The sequence below is a fragment of the Octodon degus genome, unplaced genomic scaffold, assembly GCF_000260255.1.
Source record: "Octodon degus isolate 3935 unplaced genomic scaffold, OctDeg1.0 scaffold00074, whole genome shotgun sequence".
Classification (NCBI taxonomy): Eukaryota; Metazoa; Chordata; class Mammalia; order Rodentia; family Octodontidae; genus Octodon; species Octodon degus.
In genome coordinates, this window is record NW_004524650.1 from 7706148 (window position 1) to 7724127 (window position 17980).

At 33.9% G+C, this 17980-nt stretch overlaps 1 protein-coding gene across 1 annotated transcript in view; it reads right to left on the bottom strand.

Moving 5' to 3' along the window:
- Positions 1-8446: 8446 nt before the first annotated feature.
- Ccdc18 (coiled-coil domain containing 18) overlaps positions 8447-17980 on the bottom strand; it is a gene marked incomplete at its 5' end in the record, with an annotated part of 110537 nt that continues 101003 nt past the window's right edge. The window contains 3 exons of the mRNA XM_023720296.1: positions 8447-8594; positions 11585-12031; positions 16090-16290. Coding sequence (XP_023576064.1) covers positions 8580-8594; positions 11585-12031; positions 16090-16290 — 663 coding nt within the window. The remainder of the gene's footprint in view (positions 8595-11584; positions 12032-16089; positions 16291-17980) is intronic.

Here is a 17980-nt window from a genome sequence, read left to right on the forward strand (position 1 = left end):
TATACACATCATCATCATTACTGTGCCAGGTGGTTGAAACATCTCCTTCCAGGTCATCCGTTTCATCAGCCCAGCTGACTGGTTTGGAGACATAGGTGGTTCCTCCACCAGTCCCTCCATCCTCAGCGAGAAAGTCTGTTAGGGAGATGGTCTTCCCCTTCTTATTCTTCTTTTTTGCTGAGGCCGCCATGTTGGGAGAGGGAGCGAGAACCCAAAGGACGTTGTCTATTCTTGAAATTCAAATAAATGGTATCATGTACTATTTAATTTAGTGTACAGGTTTGTTTTTTCCTTTCAGTATGTTGAGATTTATCCATATTAGTAGGTACAATTGTAGTTCATTTTCTGATAGTATTTTAAGTGTTCATAGTATTTTAAGGTTACTTATTCATTCTGTAACTGACAGCAGAGCTATCTCCATTTGTTGCCAAAGGAAAAATACTGTGAACATCAATGTCCAAGTCTTGGTGGATGTATATTTTTTTCTCTGGGTTTAAGACATAGGAGTAGTATGACTGGATCATGTAGTAATGTATAATATTAAAAGAAATAGCTAACATAATTTTCAAAATCATTCCAGATGCTCATCATCATTTGGTATTCTCAGTCTTTTTAATATTACTTTTCTTGTAGGTATCTCATTGAGCTTACTTCACTTTCCTGGTGAATAAAGACGTTGAATGCTCATAAATGTGTACATGACCATTCACTCATACTCTTCTGTAAAGTTTACAAGTGTTTACCTATTTTTAAATTGGGATGCTTGTTTTAAAAACTTATTTAGATAGAATATTATAAATTTTAGATACAATGTCGTTATCTGTATTAAACAGTGTAATTTGCTTTGCTCTTCTCTTAATGGTGAGTTCTTATGAATACAAATCTAAACTTTGATTAAGTCCAACTTACTGAATTTTTCTTTCATAGTGCTTTCTGGGTTGTAAGAAGTCTTGGCCTACCTCCATGTCATAAAGTTGTTCTCCTATTTCTTTAGCTTTCATGTTTATATCTATGATCTATTCTGACCTAAATTTAATACACAGAGCTGAGGACTGATATTAATTTTTCTCAACTGTATTATCCTTAAGACTTTCAACATTGAATGATTTTGATCTTTGTTAAAAATTGAATATATAAAAGGAATGACTGGAAAGGCAGAAGTAAAATTACTACTTGCAGATGATATGATACACTACATAGAATACCCAAAAAACTCCACCAAGAGACTTGTAGACTTAATAACCAAACTCAGTAGCATAGCAGGATATAAAGCCAACACTCAAAAATCAATAACATTTCTGTAAACAAACAATGAATGCACCAAGAAAATTAGGGAAACCATGCCTTTCAAAATAACATCCAAAAAAAAAAGAAATACTTAGGAATCAATCTCACAAAGTAAGTAAAAGTTTTATACAGTGAAAACTATAGAACTCTGAGAAAAGAGATGGAACAAGATTTCACAAAATGGAAAGATATTCCTTGTTCCTGGATAGGAAGAATGAACACTGTAAAAATGACCATACTCCAAATATTGTTACACAGATTCAATGCAATCCTGGTTAAAATACCACTAGTACACCTCACAGAGCTAGAGAAAACATTCCTAAAATTGATCTGGAACCAGAAGAGACCTATAATAACAAAAGAAATCCTGGGCAAAAAAGACAAACCAGGAGGTATCACAAACCCTCACTTGAAACTATACTACAAGGCTGTGATAAAATCAGCATGGTACTGGCAGAAAAACAAACAAATATTAGAAGATGCAGACACAACTACAAACATACTCAGCCACTTTATCTTTGATAAATGGGACAAACATGTTCATTGGAAGAAAGATAGCCTCTTTAATAAATGGTGCTGGAAAAACTTTTTTCACAGGCCAAAGTATTAGGCCCATGTTTATCACCATGCACTAAACTACAGTCAAAATGGATCAAAATTTAAATATTAAAACAGAAACACTAAATCTTCTGATGAGGAAAGTAAGCAGAAATCTTAGACACAAGGGTAGGTAGAGTTCATGAACAAAAATCAACTGCATGGGAAATATTTCAAAGAATCACCAATTCGAATGTCATCTTTTCGAAAAGTTTCTGCACATCAAAAGAAATCACCAACAGTGTAAAAAGAAAACCCATGAACTGGGAAAAAATTATATCCAACTGTCCCTCAGACAAAGGCCTTCTATCTAGAACATATGAAGAACTAAAAAAAAAAAAAAATCAGGTCCCCAAATTCAAAGACCCAATCCAAAAATGGGCATGATATGAATATATACTTCTCAGATAAAGAAATACAAACAGCAAATAAATATATGAAAAAATGTCCAACATCATTGGTCACTTGAGAAATATAAATTAAAACAACACTGAAGATTCCACCTCACCTAGAAAGAATGGCTAGCATCAAAAAGTCAACCAATAACAAATGTTGTAGGGGCTGTGGAGAAAAAGGAACTCTTCTCCACTGTTGGTGGGTGTAGAATGGTATAATCACTATGGAAATCAGTGTGGAGATTTGTCAAAAAGCTATGATTGGAGGTCCCACTCCACCTAGCTATTCCCCTTCTGGGTTTTTTTCCAGAACAACTGAAAACATCATACAGTGATGTATATGCACCCATGTTTTTATAGCAGCACAATTTATCATAGGTAAACCTTGGAAACAAATATAAAAATGTTTAAATTACAAAAAAAAAAGATCTTGAGAACAAGTCAAATGTCTATCAACTGAAGAATGGATAAAGAAGATGTGGTGTTTTTATACAATGGAATATTACTTAGTTATAAAAAGGAACAAATCTGAGACTTTTCTGAGTAAATGGATGAAACCAGAAACTATACTCTTAAGTTAAATAAATCAGACCCACATGTGCAAACATCATATTGTCTAAGTGTAAGAACATGAAAGAGTAAATAAGATTTGAAAGGTACAATAGATACTGTGAAAAGGGAAAAAAATTTGCTCAAAGGGCAGAATACTGAGATAAGGACAGAATAGGGAAGGAGTGGGTAAAGAGATATATCCATGTATGTATACAGGATGGCTTAGATAACTGTATTATTGATTTCTGCTGGTCTATGGAAAGGAGCAGTTAATGCTTAAATTTATTTTCCATCTCAAAACTTATTTTTCCAATTTTGCATGCATATATCTGATAATCTAAATGACTACATTGAAGATAACACTATACAATTACTGTTGAATCATATCATTTTGTTTGGTAAAATTCTGTATCATTTCTAATATTTTAATCATTTTGTATTCCCTTTAAAAATAAAAAAATGAATATATATCTTTGCATATCATAAAATATGATAGTTTACAGTATTCTATTGATGTATCTATGGACTCTTCTTTTGATTCTAGTAATGTTAACTTTATAGTAATTCTTAAAATTAGGTCATACAAGTTCTCCAATTTGGTTCTTTTATAAGATTATTTTGTCTCTATTTCCTTGCCATGTACAATTAATATTTTCATTAAAAATGTTTATTAGTTTGCTTAAGTAGTAAAGCCATTACATGTTACCATCAATACTATTTCTTTTAAAAAAACAGTAACATGTGGCATCATTTCAATTATGCAAATCTTTCTGTTTGCTGTTATGTGTGCTGTTTGGATTGAAGCACATGAAGAAATCTGACTTCATACAAGTATATAGTTGGTTTCTTAAAGATTAGCTGCAGTGCATAATCTGCAACCATACAAGCTTTCTGAATTCTTCTGCAATTTAAATCCATTGTTTCATCTTTTATCCATGCATGATTATATAAAATGAATAGTCATCCAGAAAATATTCATTCACCGAGTAATACATATCTTTTATTTTATTTTTATTTTTGCGGAACCGGGGATTGAACTCAGTCCCTTGCACTTGCCAGGGAAGCGCTTATTCCACTGAGTCATCTCCTCTGCCCCAAACTGATCTTTTAATTTTTTTTGGTGAAACCGGGGATTGAACACAGGCCCTTGTGCTTGCCAGGGAAGCGCTTATTCCACTGAGCCATCTCCCCAGCCCTATATCTTTTAAATATAAGTAAAACTTTACATAATACCTAAAAAACCCCACATTTGTTAAATATCATCATTCTTTATTTTATTTGACTTTATTTGGTGGAACCGGGGATTGAACTCAGGCCCTTGCATTTGCCAGGCAAGTGCTTATTCCCACTGAGCTATCTCCCTGGCCCCTAAATATCATCATGCTTAATCTCACTAGAAATGTATTTAGGTTAAGGCAATTTGACTGATGAACAGTTTTCCAAAATTACAATCCATGTAGAATTAGATTACTGATTTCTTTAAAAAGATTACTGGGCTTTTGTTTGGGTATACACTGAATTTACAAATCAGTTTGGGAAAGAAATAGTATGTTTACAATATTGAATCTTTCTGTTAATGAATATGGTATCTAGTATCTATATATTTAAATCTTTGTCATACAATGTTTTGTTTTTGAGTGTATAAGTCTTCATATTTTCCATTACATTTAATCCCAAATATATTGTAATGTTACATTCAAAATTTTTAATTTACCATTTGTTACTAGAAATATATTTGTTTGCATATTGACCTACATTCTAGAAACATGAATAAACTCACTTATTAGTTCAGGTAGTTTGAAATAGAAACATTTCAAATATTTCTAGGATTTTCTACATATATAACCATGCCATCTATAGACAGACTTCTTCCTTTATAAAAATTGTCCTTTTATTTTTCCTTGCCACATTATACTGTTTAATATACATCCACTACTACTGAATTAATGAAAGCAGATATCCTGACTTTGTACCTGATCTGAGTGGAGAACACTAAGTTTTTAATGAGTAATGTTAGCTACAGATTTTTCATAATGTTCTTTATCAGATTGAAGATGATTCTATTCCTTATTTGTCTTTAAAATGAAAATGATATTGAATCATGTAGCAAAATGATTATATTTTTCTACCTATTTTGTTTATTCTGGGAACTGCATTAATGTTTTTATTTATTTATTTTTGGTGGAACCAGGGATTGAAGTCAGGCCCTTGCGCTTGCCAGGGAAGCGCTTATTCCACTGAGCCATCTCCCCGGCCCCTTGCATTAATGTTTAAATACTAATCCAACATGGATTTACTGTATAAGACCAACTGGTATTTAACATTTGTTTTATATTTCTGTATTTATCTTAGTAATATTTTGTCTCAAATTTCTATGTCTGTATCACAGGTTGACAATTTTTTAATGTAAAAAAGTCAGAGTAAATATTTTAGGGTTTGTTAATATTCAATTTCACAGCTACAGTGAAAGAAAAAAGAGCCACAGATTATTTTATTTCAAGTCAAAGATGGACCAGATTTCACGAGTCATTTAGTGTGCTAACCTCCGATCACAGGGATATTGTCAGGTAATATCAGTGTTAGATTTTCATATTGCAGTTATAACGCCCCATTAAATGAACTGCTTTTTTTTTCCTCCTTTATTTCCTGAAAAACTTTCTAGCTTGGCAATGCTAGTAAACACCATTAATCCCAGTGCAAGGACACTGAGGCAGAAGGATGATAGCTTGGGCAACTTAGCAACTAAGCATGACTGTTCTGTAAAGAAAACAAAAAATTAAAAGGGCTCAGGATATAGTTCAGTGCAAAGGCCTGGGTTCATCCTTGAGTACTGCCACAAATCAACCAACCAACCAACCAACCAACCAGGAAACTTTGTTCAAAACTGATGTTATTTCTTCCTTAAATGTTTGCTAGTCTTATCAGTAAAACTTTCTAGATCTAAAATACACTTTCTCTGAATTTTTTTTCTTTTTTTTTTTTGGTATTTTAGTACAGGGTGTACAGGGTCTATGTAGATCGGACTCGTAATTCGCCTGTGTTCAGCCTCCCATCAGCAGGGATTACAGGCACATGCCACCATGCCCAGTCTCAATTGCCCCGGGGTCAGGGCCAGCATGGCAGGCTGGGGATCCGAACTCCCAGGCTCCTGGGTAGCTATGTAGCTGGCCTTTTTTTTTTTTTGGTGGAACCGGAGATTGAACTCAGACCCTTGCGCTTGCCAGGGAAGCACTTATGCTACTGAGCCATCTCCCCGGTCCCTTAGCCAGCCCTTTCTGTGAATGTTTTTAACTGCAAATACAACTTTATTCTTTCCTTCCTTCCTTCTTTCTCTCCCCCTCTCCCTCCTGTCCTTCCCCCACACATACACTTTTTTTTTTGGTGCTGAGGACCAAACTCCTGGCCTTGTACATGCTAGGTAAGCACTCTAGAGCAAAATCCCCAGTTCCTCAAATATAAAAAGTTCACCTATGTTAGTTCTTAAGCTGTGTTCAAAGAATGATTTCATTTCATCTAAGTTGTAAAATTTAATGAGATAATATTTAATATTCACTAGTTACACTTTTAAATGTCTGTCAGATCTGTGGTTATATCCCTCTTTCATTATAAATGCTGCTGATTTACAGTCTATCTGCCTTGCTAGAAGCACATTACTTCTATTAGTATTTTCAACTTTCTGTTGTGTTAATTTTCTTTATCACCAATCTTCGCTCTTCCCTTTATTTTCTCCTTTGCATTTGTTTACTGATTAACTCGCTCTGTTTTTGGTTAATTTCTTAGGGTAGAAACTTTGATCACTGATAAAAATTAATGACTTTTTGTCTTTTTGAGACAAGGTTTCACTATGAAGTTCATGTTGGCCTTCCAAATGCTGGAATTATAGGCATAGAACATCATGTCCAGCTTTTAAAATATCTGAGTTTTTTTTTCTATTTTTTAAAGAGTACAAATGAAAATTAAAACAAAAAATTACAAGTGGTACAGAATTTCACTTAAAGTAATATGAATTCCACAGTATTTGTTGTAATAGATAGTGTTGTCTTCCAACCAGTTATTCATAATATTTGAGTTTTCATATTTAGGATTTTCACAATTTATGCTTAAGTAGGTTTTTCTTTGTATTTATCCTATTTAGAGTTTATTGAACTTAAAGGATCTACTAGGTATACTTGTTTTTACTCATTTGGAATATTTTCATCTATAATTCTAAATACCTTCTTTCTACTCCATTTTCTTTTTTTCATCTTAATATTGTCCTAAAAGTTTGGATGTTCTTTTCTTAAAAATTGTTTTATTCCATCATTTCTTCTTTGTTTTTCAGAATAGATATTTTCCTATTTACCTATCTTTGTGTCAATTGACTTTTTTGGCATCTCCGAATTTTCGTGAAGCCCATCCGAAGAACTTTAAAATTTCAGCTATGGTACTTTCTGATTTTTGAATTTACACTTGGTTCCTTCATCGTAGTTTCTATTTGTCTGCTAAGAATCCTCTCCATCTGTTCACTCATTATGTCTATCTTTTCCCTTAATCTCTCAAAAGACACTAAAGGCCAAACTTTAGGGGTAAGATCAAACTAGTGAATAAATTCTACACAATAAAAACTAAATTACAACCATAATAGATTCCCTCTAACAACAACAACAACAAAGCCTGGGATGATTAAAAGAATATGCCATGATTCAACTTACTACTACTACTTAAGACATTTCATTTATTTGTTTATTTACTTGCAGTACCAGGGATTGACCTCAGGACACTGTGCTTGCCAGGGTCCTGAGCTATCTCCCCAGCTACTGAGCTATCTCCCCAATCCCACTACTACAACTTAAAAAGAAGGAAAAATAATACCCAAATGCTGAATTACTATTATATATTAGTCATAGTATCCTAAAAACTTAAGAGTAAATAATTCCACCTGTACAAGAGAAATAACAATGTGCTGTATCTACTTCATAAAGTTATTATAAGAATTAAATAAGTCAGATGTAGTGGCACATGCCTATTATCCCAGCACTTAGGAGGCTGAGGCAGGAGGACTGCTGTGAGTCTGAGGTCAGCCTGGGCTATAAAGTGAGTTCAAGCCCAGCCTCTGAACTACATAGTGAGACCCTGTCTCAAAAAAAAAAAAAAGGTTAAGCCAGTCATTGTGGCACACACCTATAATCCCAGCACTTGGGAGGCTGAGGCAGAAGGATCGTTGCAAGTTAAAGACCAGCCTGGGCTATACAGTGAGCTCAAGGCCAGTCAGAATGGCACAGTGAGACCCTGTCTCAAAAAGACAAAAGAAAAAAAGAAAAAAAAAAAAAGGTTAATAAATATAAACTGCCTAAAATAGTCCATAAATAGTATAAACACTTAAGTATTTATAATTATGAACTATAAATATGAATTATGAAGTCAGTACAATTATGAATCTATCTCAAAAATGACTTCTAAATTCTTACTATTCATCTAAATAAGTATTACTAGAAAAAAATCAGTATTTTTACATATTTTAAGTGATTTTTACACTGAAAAAAAAAACAAGGAACGCAGCAAGTTTAAACTAAAAGTAATAAATACAATGAATTCACTTTTACTAAAAATATAAGTTTTAGATAAAAAGGCTTTATTTAAAAATATTGCAATATAAAATTTATTTGACAGCACTAAAATAAATCTATGAAGTATGAGCTAAACATAAAAGTAAACATAATATTGTATGAACAATTCCACTTTTTTCATCACATGGACATCTTCTTTTAATCACAAACTTTCTTCCTAGAATAATCCAAAACAAGAGATTAACACGTGAAATATTCTTATGCTGATTTAACATGAAAAGTCCACTGTAATAACCAGCAGCATAATTTAAAGTAAGACTGTGAAAGCATGATGTAGTCAATTGAAAAACATGAAACAGAAACTTAATAACAGGCTACATGCATATAAAAAGCAAGTAATTCTGGTTTGGAGGAGTGGGTGGGAGTCAAGGTTAAATTAAATTGATTTTAAAATTCAAAACAGAAAACATAAAAACAAAGTATGTGAGTTGGGTGTGGTGGCACGCACCTGTAATTCTAGCTACTTGAGAATCTAAAACAGAAGACCTTGAGTTTGGGGCCAGCATGGGCAATTTAGGAAGACCTTGTCTCAAAAACTAAAAAGAACTGAGGATGCAGCTTAGCAGTTGCATACTTTCTTGCCTAATATGTGCCATCCCCAATACCAAGAAAAGTAAAAGTTAAGTTACAGAGGGTTAAGGGTAGTAAAGAGATAGCAACCATAGTCATGAATTGAGGAGGTATAAACTTAAGATACCTGGAAGTGAAGGAAGTAGAAAATAAAGGCAAAAGATGTGATTTAAATGAGGGAGCAAAATAATAAATAGGCAAGCATATTTAAGGTCTGAAAGTACATGTTCAAAGGACTCTCCTGCAAAGGAAAGTGAATAATACCTCCCCTTTAAAGAGCACAAGAAAAGAAGGGAAGATGAATACAGAGTAAAGATATATTTTAGAGAAGGAAAGATATACCACGTGAATTTAAAAAAAAAATTGTATGTGGGGGCTGGAGAGATGGCTCAGTAGAGTAAGCGCTTTCCTGGCAAGTGCAAGGGCCTGAGTTCAATCCCTGGTTCCACCAAAAAAAAAAAAAAAAAAAAAAAAAAAAAATTGCATGTACAGGAACCTAATAATCTTAGTCAATATAAATATCATAAGCCATAACATGTGCTAACACAAATAATGTTAACAGCTACTAAAAAGGTGACTGGGGAATCACAGGAGGAAGGGCAGGGGAAGGGCTTTAATATGTACATGTAACCACTCCCTAAGATACTTGAAAACTACATGAACTATTTTTGTCTTTTTTTTTTTTTTTTTTTTTGAGACAGGCTCTCACTATGCAGTCCATAGTGGACTTGAGCTTCCTTTGCAGCCCAGGTTGGTCTCAAACTCACAATGATCCTCCTGCCTCAGCCTCCTGAGTGCTGGGATTACAGGCATGCTCCACCACACCCGGCTACATGAATTATTAATAAAATAAGAAAAAAATGTACATAGTAGCTTGGTAAAAAAAAACTTATTTTAGGGTCAAGAGATAAATAGATGAGGGAAGTTGGCTTCATTCTTGTTTTTTAATAAGAGCAATCAGTAAATTAATTTTTAAATGTCAGATAAATCCAACAATTATTTAACTGACACACAGAACCCAAGTAAACAATAAATTTTGACAAAGTTATAGGAAATGTTCACCTCAGAACCTATTTTCTCCAATTCTTTTCTTTTTTTTTGTTCAGGGTCTCACTACATAGTTCGGACTTATAGTAATCCTTCTGATTTCTTCCTCCCTAGTGCTGGGATTACAGGCATGTGCTACCATGCCCGAACTCTTATCGCTGGCTCAGTGTGCCCGGGGGCGGGGCACAGGCGTGCCATGCGGAGCCAGGGATCTAACCCTGGCCACTGCACTTACCTAAGCAAGTGCTTAGTACGCTAAGCTATATCACCAGCCCTTCCAATTCTTTTCAATTCAGCATTTCTTTTCGTTTTTCACTCCACTAACAGCTATCTGTTTCTGTCTCTCTCTTTTCCTGTATTATTTCACATCATCACCCAAAGATGTATACACTTTACAGTATTCATTATATTTAACATATAAAATTGAAAATCTTTTAAAAATATTAATAGTTGTTTTCCAGGTATTAAGAGTGTGTGTGTGTGTGTGTGTGTGTGTGTGTGTGTTTTAATGTATTTAGTATAGGTTCTACAGGGTTTCACTACATAGATTGGATTCATAGTGATCCTCCTGTTTTCAGCCTCCCAAGAACTGGGATTACAGGCATACCACCATGCCCAATCTCAACTGCTGTCTCAGAGTGTCCCAGGGGTGAGGCTGGCACATGCTGGGGATCAATCCGGGTTGCTGTCCTCTGCCTAGGCAGGTGCTTTAATCTGATGAGTTATTTGGCCAGCCTGGTACTGTCATTTCTAAGTCACTTTTTGGTGAAATTATGAATCCTTTAAATTTTTTGGACAGAGTCATGTACATTTACCAACTTCCTAATACTACACACATATACTAATAAACTAATAAAAGTTAATTTTTTTGGTTTTCCCACTTAGCAACCTGTGTATCACAGATGAAGTTTTTCTCTCAATTCCAATCTTTATATTTTATGTCCATCATTTACTTTTTATTATTTTGAGACAGGGTCTCACTATATAGTTCAGGCTAGTTATGAACTCACAATGTAGCTCAGGCTGGCCTTGAATTTACAGTGATTCTCCTGCTTAAGCCTCCCAAGTGCTGGGATTATAGGCATGCACCACTATGCCCAGCTTTTCCATAAATGACCTAAGCCAAACATAAAGTGTGATTTTTGTGATATAGCATGATTCATTTAAATACAAGTTGAGAATCTCTAATCTGAAATCCAAAACATTCTAAACTACAAAAACTTCTGAGTGTCAACAAGACACCACAAGAAGGAAAGTTCTATACTATGAAATTGCTTTATACATAAAAAATACTGTAAAATTACTATTAGGCTCTGTGTATTTAAACCACAAATAAACTTTGGGTTTAGACTTGAATTTCATCCTCTCACTATGCATATGTAAATATTTCAGAATCTGAAGAAATCTGAAACACTTCTGGTCCCAATTATTTTGGGAATTTGCTCAACCTCTATATAAATTTTCTTCCAAGTAATAAAATGATATTCACTAGACACAAATTATTACAACCTCTATGTATGAAATACATACCTGAGTTAAACCAGCACCTGTTGACATAGAAGACTTTTTAAATAGTCTAACTTCTTTGTTAATGTACCTTAGCATTCCACTAAGAGTACTAAAGTCATTGCTCTCAGAACGATCATCTTCTAGGTTATATGTGAGAAGTTTAGATGAATCTGACTGACTTTCTTCTATTGTTGAAGGCTGTTTCAATTGAATTTTTTTAAAGTCCTGTAGTAATTCTTCAGAAAGATCTTCATTACCATGAGTTTTGAAACTAAGGTCATTAGCACTAATAGAACGACGTAATTTTTTGCCCTTGAAAAAAGATGTGTGAGAATGTTCAACAAACTCCAGATTTTGGCTATCAGGCATAGTTTGTTTTGGAGGTGTAAACTGGGCTAATAGAAACTTGCTATCTTCTGCCTTTTCATGTCCAGAAATTTTAGCTTGTAATTTGGTTAATTCCGATTCCTGTAGGAAAAAAATGGCACACAGTACACAGTTAGTATATAATATATTTTTGTTAAATGAATGAACTATTTAGAAAATCAGATTCAGAAGTCATTGAAGTCAACATTTGTCTTGCAAGGGCGAGCCAAGCTCAGCAGACTAAAGTGCCTGCTTAGGCAAAGCGCAGTGACCAGGTTTGACACTCCCACCCCTACCCCCCCGCCCCCCCACCTCTGGAGCAAGCTGAGACAGCAATTGAGACTGGACATGGTGGCGCTCACCTGTAACCCCAGCGCTTGGGAGGCTGAAAACAGGAGAATCACTACAAGTCCGATCTATGTAGTGAGACCCTGTAGACCCTGTACTAAATTCATTTAAAAAAAATTTTTTTTTTCTTGTATAAGAATTGTTTTAACAATTCTTTTTTCTTTTTTTGGGTACTAGGACCCAAATTCAGGACCTCATGCCTACCAGACAGGCACTGTGCCCCTGATTTATATCTATAGCCGTGGTTTTACAATTTTTGAGAGTTTTCCAAGAGCTGTTTAAACTCTATGTTATTTAAGACAGCTTCATTTTGAGACAATTATATATGCTTATTTGAAGTATGTTTATAGTATTGTAAGGAATTTCATGAAAACAAGATGCTTCTTACAGATTTTTTTAAGTGTTAAAGACTCAGTTTGTATTCAAGAATGAATTCTTACAACTAAAAATTTCTCTGCAAAAGTATAAAGGTACACTATCTTTTCTTCAATCTAATATGGACATATACATAAAAAGATTCCTTTCAGAATTTCTAATAGGAAATAAATATATATTTGCTATTCTGTTTTTGGGTGGTTTTTTTTTTTTTTTTGATATAGGGTCTCACTCTGCAGCTCAGACTCCTAGTGATACTGTCTCAGCCTCTCCAATGCTGAGATTACAGGAGTGTGCCACCACACCCAGTTTCACAGCTGGCATGGGCGCCAAGGGCTCTGGGACCTGCAAGGCATACCATACTGGGGATCGAACTTGGGTCTTTGTGCTTGCCAGGCAGGTGCTTAGACCGCCAAGCTATTTCCCCAGCCTGCTATTCTGTTTTTATATGTGTTTATTAGCAAAGCATTTTCTTTTTTATTTAATTTATTTATTTTTTGGTGGAACCAGGGATTGAACTCAGACCCTTGCACTTGCAAGGCAAGTGCTATTCTACTGAGCCATCTCCCCGGCTCCCAGCAAAGCATTTTCTTAATCTAGCATTATTTTGAAAAAAGAGATTGATAGTCCATAAATAAACTGTTACTAAATAAATTTTCATTATGTTTTCCCATGTCTTTCATTTGGGTCCTCTAATCAAGGACTGGGAACCTAGGAATGAGACATAAACTTGAAAAAACCATGAAGTCTACAAAGATAAAAATATAATATTTTGATAAATAAGTACATTTACCTTCACATATAGGCATATATAAGACAGCTATAAGATATATTTATTATCTGTATCTGTATATAAATCAGTTACCTTAAATCTGATAGCTTCTATTTTTAAGTTTTGTTTATAAAAATACAATGCTTATAACTAAAACTGCCATAATTACTGTATAACTGCAGTCCAGAGTAAAACCTGAACATGCATATTCTAGTTTAAGGTATATACCACTTTATTTAAACTTTACTTGTAAAGCCAATTTTTTGTAGTAAATGTCATATGGGCTTTTTTTGGACAGTGCTAAGAACTAAACTCAGGGCCTCATGTATGCTGTGTAAGCACTGCACCACTGAATTACATTTCTCCCATGCTCATGTTCTTTTTTCTTTTTGAGGTACTTAAGGTTGAACACAGGGCCTTCCTACTAAGCTACATTTCATCTTTCTTTTATTTTCTGTTTTGAGGTGGGGCGTCTCACTAAGTCACCAAATTGCACAGGCTGGGCTTGAACTTGTGATCTTCCTGCCCCAACCTTCCTGGGTGCTGAGATTAGAGGTTTACGCCACCATTCCCTACTCACATTCACATTTTTATAGCTACACCTAATAGGATTATAGAGTTGACATAGAATAGGAATTTGCTCATCTGGAGTTGGTTTTTTCTCTGTCATGCATTATCGCATCATAACTGAAAAATAAATCTCACATTATTTGGATGACATGTAATGTTTACAATGAAAGGTAATACACTGAGTACTGTAAACATAATTCCATGTTTTTCTTAAAACTCAAAAAGTTGATAAATAATATAACGATGCTTTCAGGGCTGTCAGAGAGTCGTCTTAGCTTTCCCCTTGCTCCAGCGGCCCTCATATACTAGGCTGTTGGGTACTGGAGAAAGTAAGCTAGAAGGACTAGTTACCTCATAGCTTTCTCCCTCACTTTGATTTTCTTCTGTAGTTTGCTGACACTGGCAATAGAACGCCTTTCTGTAATCCTTACTGTTATGTATGCTCTGGCACTTTATTTTTCTTTTATTCTCCTTAACCTTTTTTCTAGACTTTAAAGTCTTTGCAGTTGAGTTGAGACCTGTCACAGTTAACAAGAGTATTCTATTTTCTGACTGGTACATATATTGGTATACTGCCCAATCACACTACCTGTTCTAAGATCTTTATCTGTCATTTATTTAGGTTTTTTTTTTTTTTTTTTTTTTTACTTTTCATTTGGGTACTAGGAATCAAACTCAGGACTACTTGCTTACGAGGCAGGCGTTGCACTGCTAAGTTGTATCCCGCACCCTACCATTCATTAAAGAATGGCTTACTTCTTGGTCAATATTTTGTTTGTTTGTTTGTTTTTTGGCGGAACCGAGGATTGAACTCAGGCCCTTGCCCTTGCCAGGGAAGCACTTATTCCACTGAGCCATCTCCCCAGCCCTTGGTCAATATTTTTGAAAGTTTCTAAGTACTTGATTTCCTAAAATCTTCTGAATAATTGATATGTGCAGTCTAACTGCAATTGTCTCACTGGTAATAGTATCTGCCTAGCAAGTGACCAGAGATAATTAGCATAACAAAGGATATACCAGTCTTAATTTTTAAGGCTGATTTCTTCATTATGAAACTTTGTAACTTCATTTTTTATTTTTTTTTTAATACAATGTATTTTTTTTTTTAACTTTTTTTTGTGTGTGTGGAACCAGGGATTGAACTCAGGCCCTTGCGCTTGCTGAGGAAGCGCTTATTCCACTGAGCTATCTCCCTGGCCCCCTGTAACTTTAAATAAATGTTATATATCTAATTATTAGGACTAGCTTTAATGAAAGTATTAATAATGTTCAGCCTAAATAAACATAACAAACACACATTCCTGGGATTGAATCCAAAGCTTCACACATTACAAGTACAAAGTGTACCACTGAACTACAACTGTAGCCCCTAAACGCAATTTTAGATTATAGCTATTCAGCTTTCATCTAGTACTATAAACGTCAACCCTATTAGAAAAAGAATTTAAGTGCTCATCTTAGTAGAGAATTATAAATATTACTAAGGTATGATTTTGTTGAAGTTTTTAATAACTTCCATCTTGCTGTAAAACCACCTATTGCTTCACAACTATTAGTTTGTTCACTTTTAAGGGTTTTATTAATTACTTTATATATTAACTTTTTCTATTTATCGACACAAAATTATTTTTTTTAAATCTCTATACATCCATATGGAGATTAATTTCAAATTTTAGAGAAAACTGCCAGGATCAATAGATGAGAATAAGTAGCAACAGGCTATTTAAAAATGATGTCTACATTAAAATCCAATAAAAACAAATCTTAAGTATAATCTTGTCTTTTCTACTTCATCATTTTTAAAGGAACTTCACTGATTTTGAAAAAACTTCTATTTTAGGTACATGAAGTACCTTTAAAGTACATGTAGGTACATGCCCTTTAAAGTAAATGTTATGGTCGGATAAACTTGTATTTTAATATTTATAAACATTTTGTGGCAGTTTGATGTATGTCATAATAGTAATTTCCCAAGTTAGTCTTCTACATAAAATGATTTTTATTTAAACAGGTAGATAATGGGCCATAATGTCCTTTACAAACTATAAGTGGAAAAATAATTCATAAATTTGTTTCATTACTTTTATATGCTTACTTTAACAAGTAATGCTTCATTTGCAGCTTCAATCACTTCATTTCTGTCTTGAACTTGTTGATGTAAATTGCTTACAGTGTCCTGAGCTTCTTCTAACTCCAGTTTTGCCTTCTCTAACTGTTCATTTAGTTGTTGAACAGAAGTCTTCTGAGAGTCAGCAGAAATCTTCCATTTGGCATGGTTCTCTTGATGTGAAATCATCTATCAAGTTCCAAAATAGAAAAAGAAACCAGTATTGGTATCTACAATACTGTTGTACTTGCTATGAGCACTCACTTTTCTCTAAAAGAAAGTAAATTCTTTCTGCAACTATTATACCTGATTTCTTTCTTCTTTTTTTTTGTACCGGAGATTGAACTCAGTATCTTGGGCTTTCTAGGCAGGTGCTTATGCCACTGAGCTGTTTTCCTGGCCTATTATACCCAATTTCTGAACAAATAAAACACTAGAGGGAAAATGGGAGAGAAGCAAGTGTCTTAAATTTACTTAACAGCCATATGCAATGGACTTTATCTGGATCCTATAAAGACATTTTTGAGACAAATGTAGAAATCTGAACAATGATATTTAGCAAAATTAAGGAATTTTTATATGGTAATGCTATTGCTGTGAGGATTTTTTTTTAACGTATTTATTACAGTGTCTATAGGGTCTCACTACAGATCTACAGATCCGACTTGCAGTGATCCTTCCTGCTTTTCAGACTCCCAAGTGTTGGGATTACAGGCACACGCCACCACACCCAGTCTCAATCACCCTCTCAGCATGCCCCGGGGGTGGTGCTGGCACAGCAAGTTGGGGATGGAACCTCTGGTCCCTGTGTCTGCCTAAGAAGGCACTTTAATCCACTGAGCTATCTGGCCAGCCCTACTGTGAGGATTTTTTTAAAAAGTCCTCTTTCAGAAATACTAAAAAATTTTCAGTTGTAATAACGATTTCTAGAATTTGCATCAAAATAAATATTTGAAAGAAAAATAGGGAAGTGACTGAGGTTAAAAACATGTTGACCATATTTCCCTGTATGTCTAGAGGCAATTAGGTTTTATATTTGGCTGTCCTGGTTTAATTATTAACAGCACTCATTTTCAGTCCTCAAAATACTTCCTTTTACATATGATAGTCAACACATTTATGAATTAAATAAAATTTGCCATGAGTTGATAGAGAAATTAAACTATAAACATAGGAAGATTATACTACTTATACTGTTCTATTTTTGATAAAAAACCCCAGAAGTTTTACATTATCAAATGATTTTTCTGACAATTGTAAAACCACATTTTAAAAATTCTGGTAAAAATTACTGATCCCTTTTCCTAACTTTCCATTACTTTAATACTGTACACTTATTTTTATATTCAAATTAGTTATAAATAATTTATGTCATAGAAATATTAGCACCAAACACTGAACACTAAGACTAGAACAAATTTTTACAACAAAAGTATATTTTATATACTTTTATAATAAAATTTAGGTAGCATATTAAACTAAGAGTAAATAATTGGTAATTAGAGATAAAAATAAAACTAAAGGCCATCCAATGAAAGTGTAATGAACAGATAATATCAAGTTGACATACTTGATAATTATTAAATGGAGCAGCTAAAAATCAAATAATTATGTTCAAACCAATAGCATTCACATTTGTATCTTTTTTTATTGAGAAATAAATATGAATGAGACAGTTTCACAGCTGATTAATAGCACAGTTTTTATAATCAACACACTGTACATTGTTATCTTCTTAGTGGTTATCCATAGTACAAGAAGCAAACAGGACATCCAGTCCAAACACTATTAGTACACCTCTTTCTTCTCATTGAATTAAGCGAAAGTAGCTGTAAATTTATCCTATTTTGTATATATAAATACAAAATGATCTTTCTTT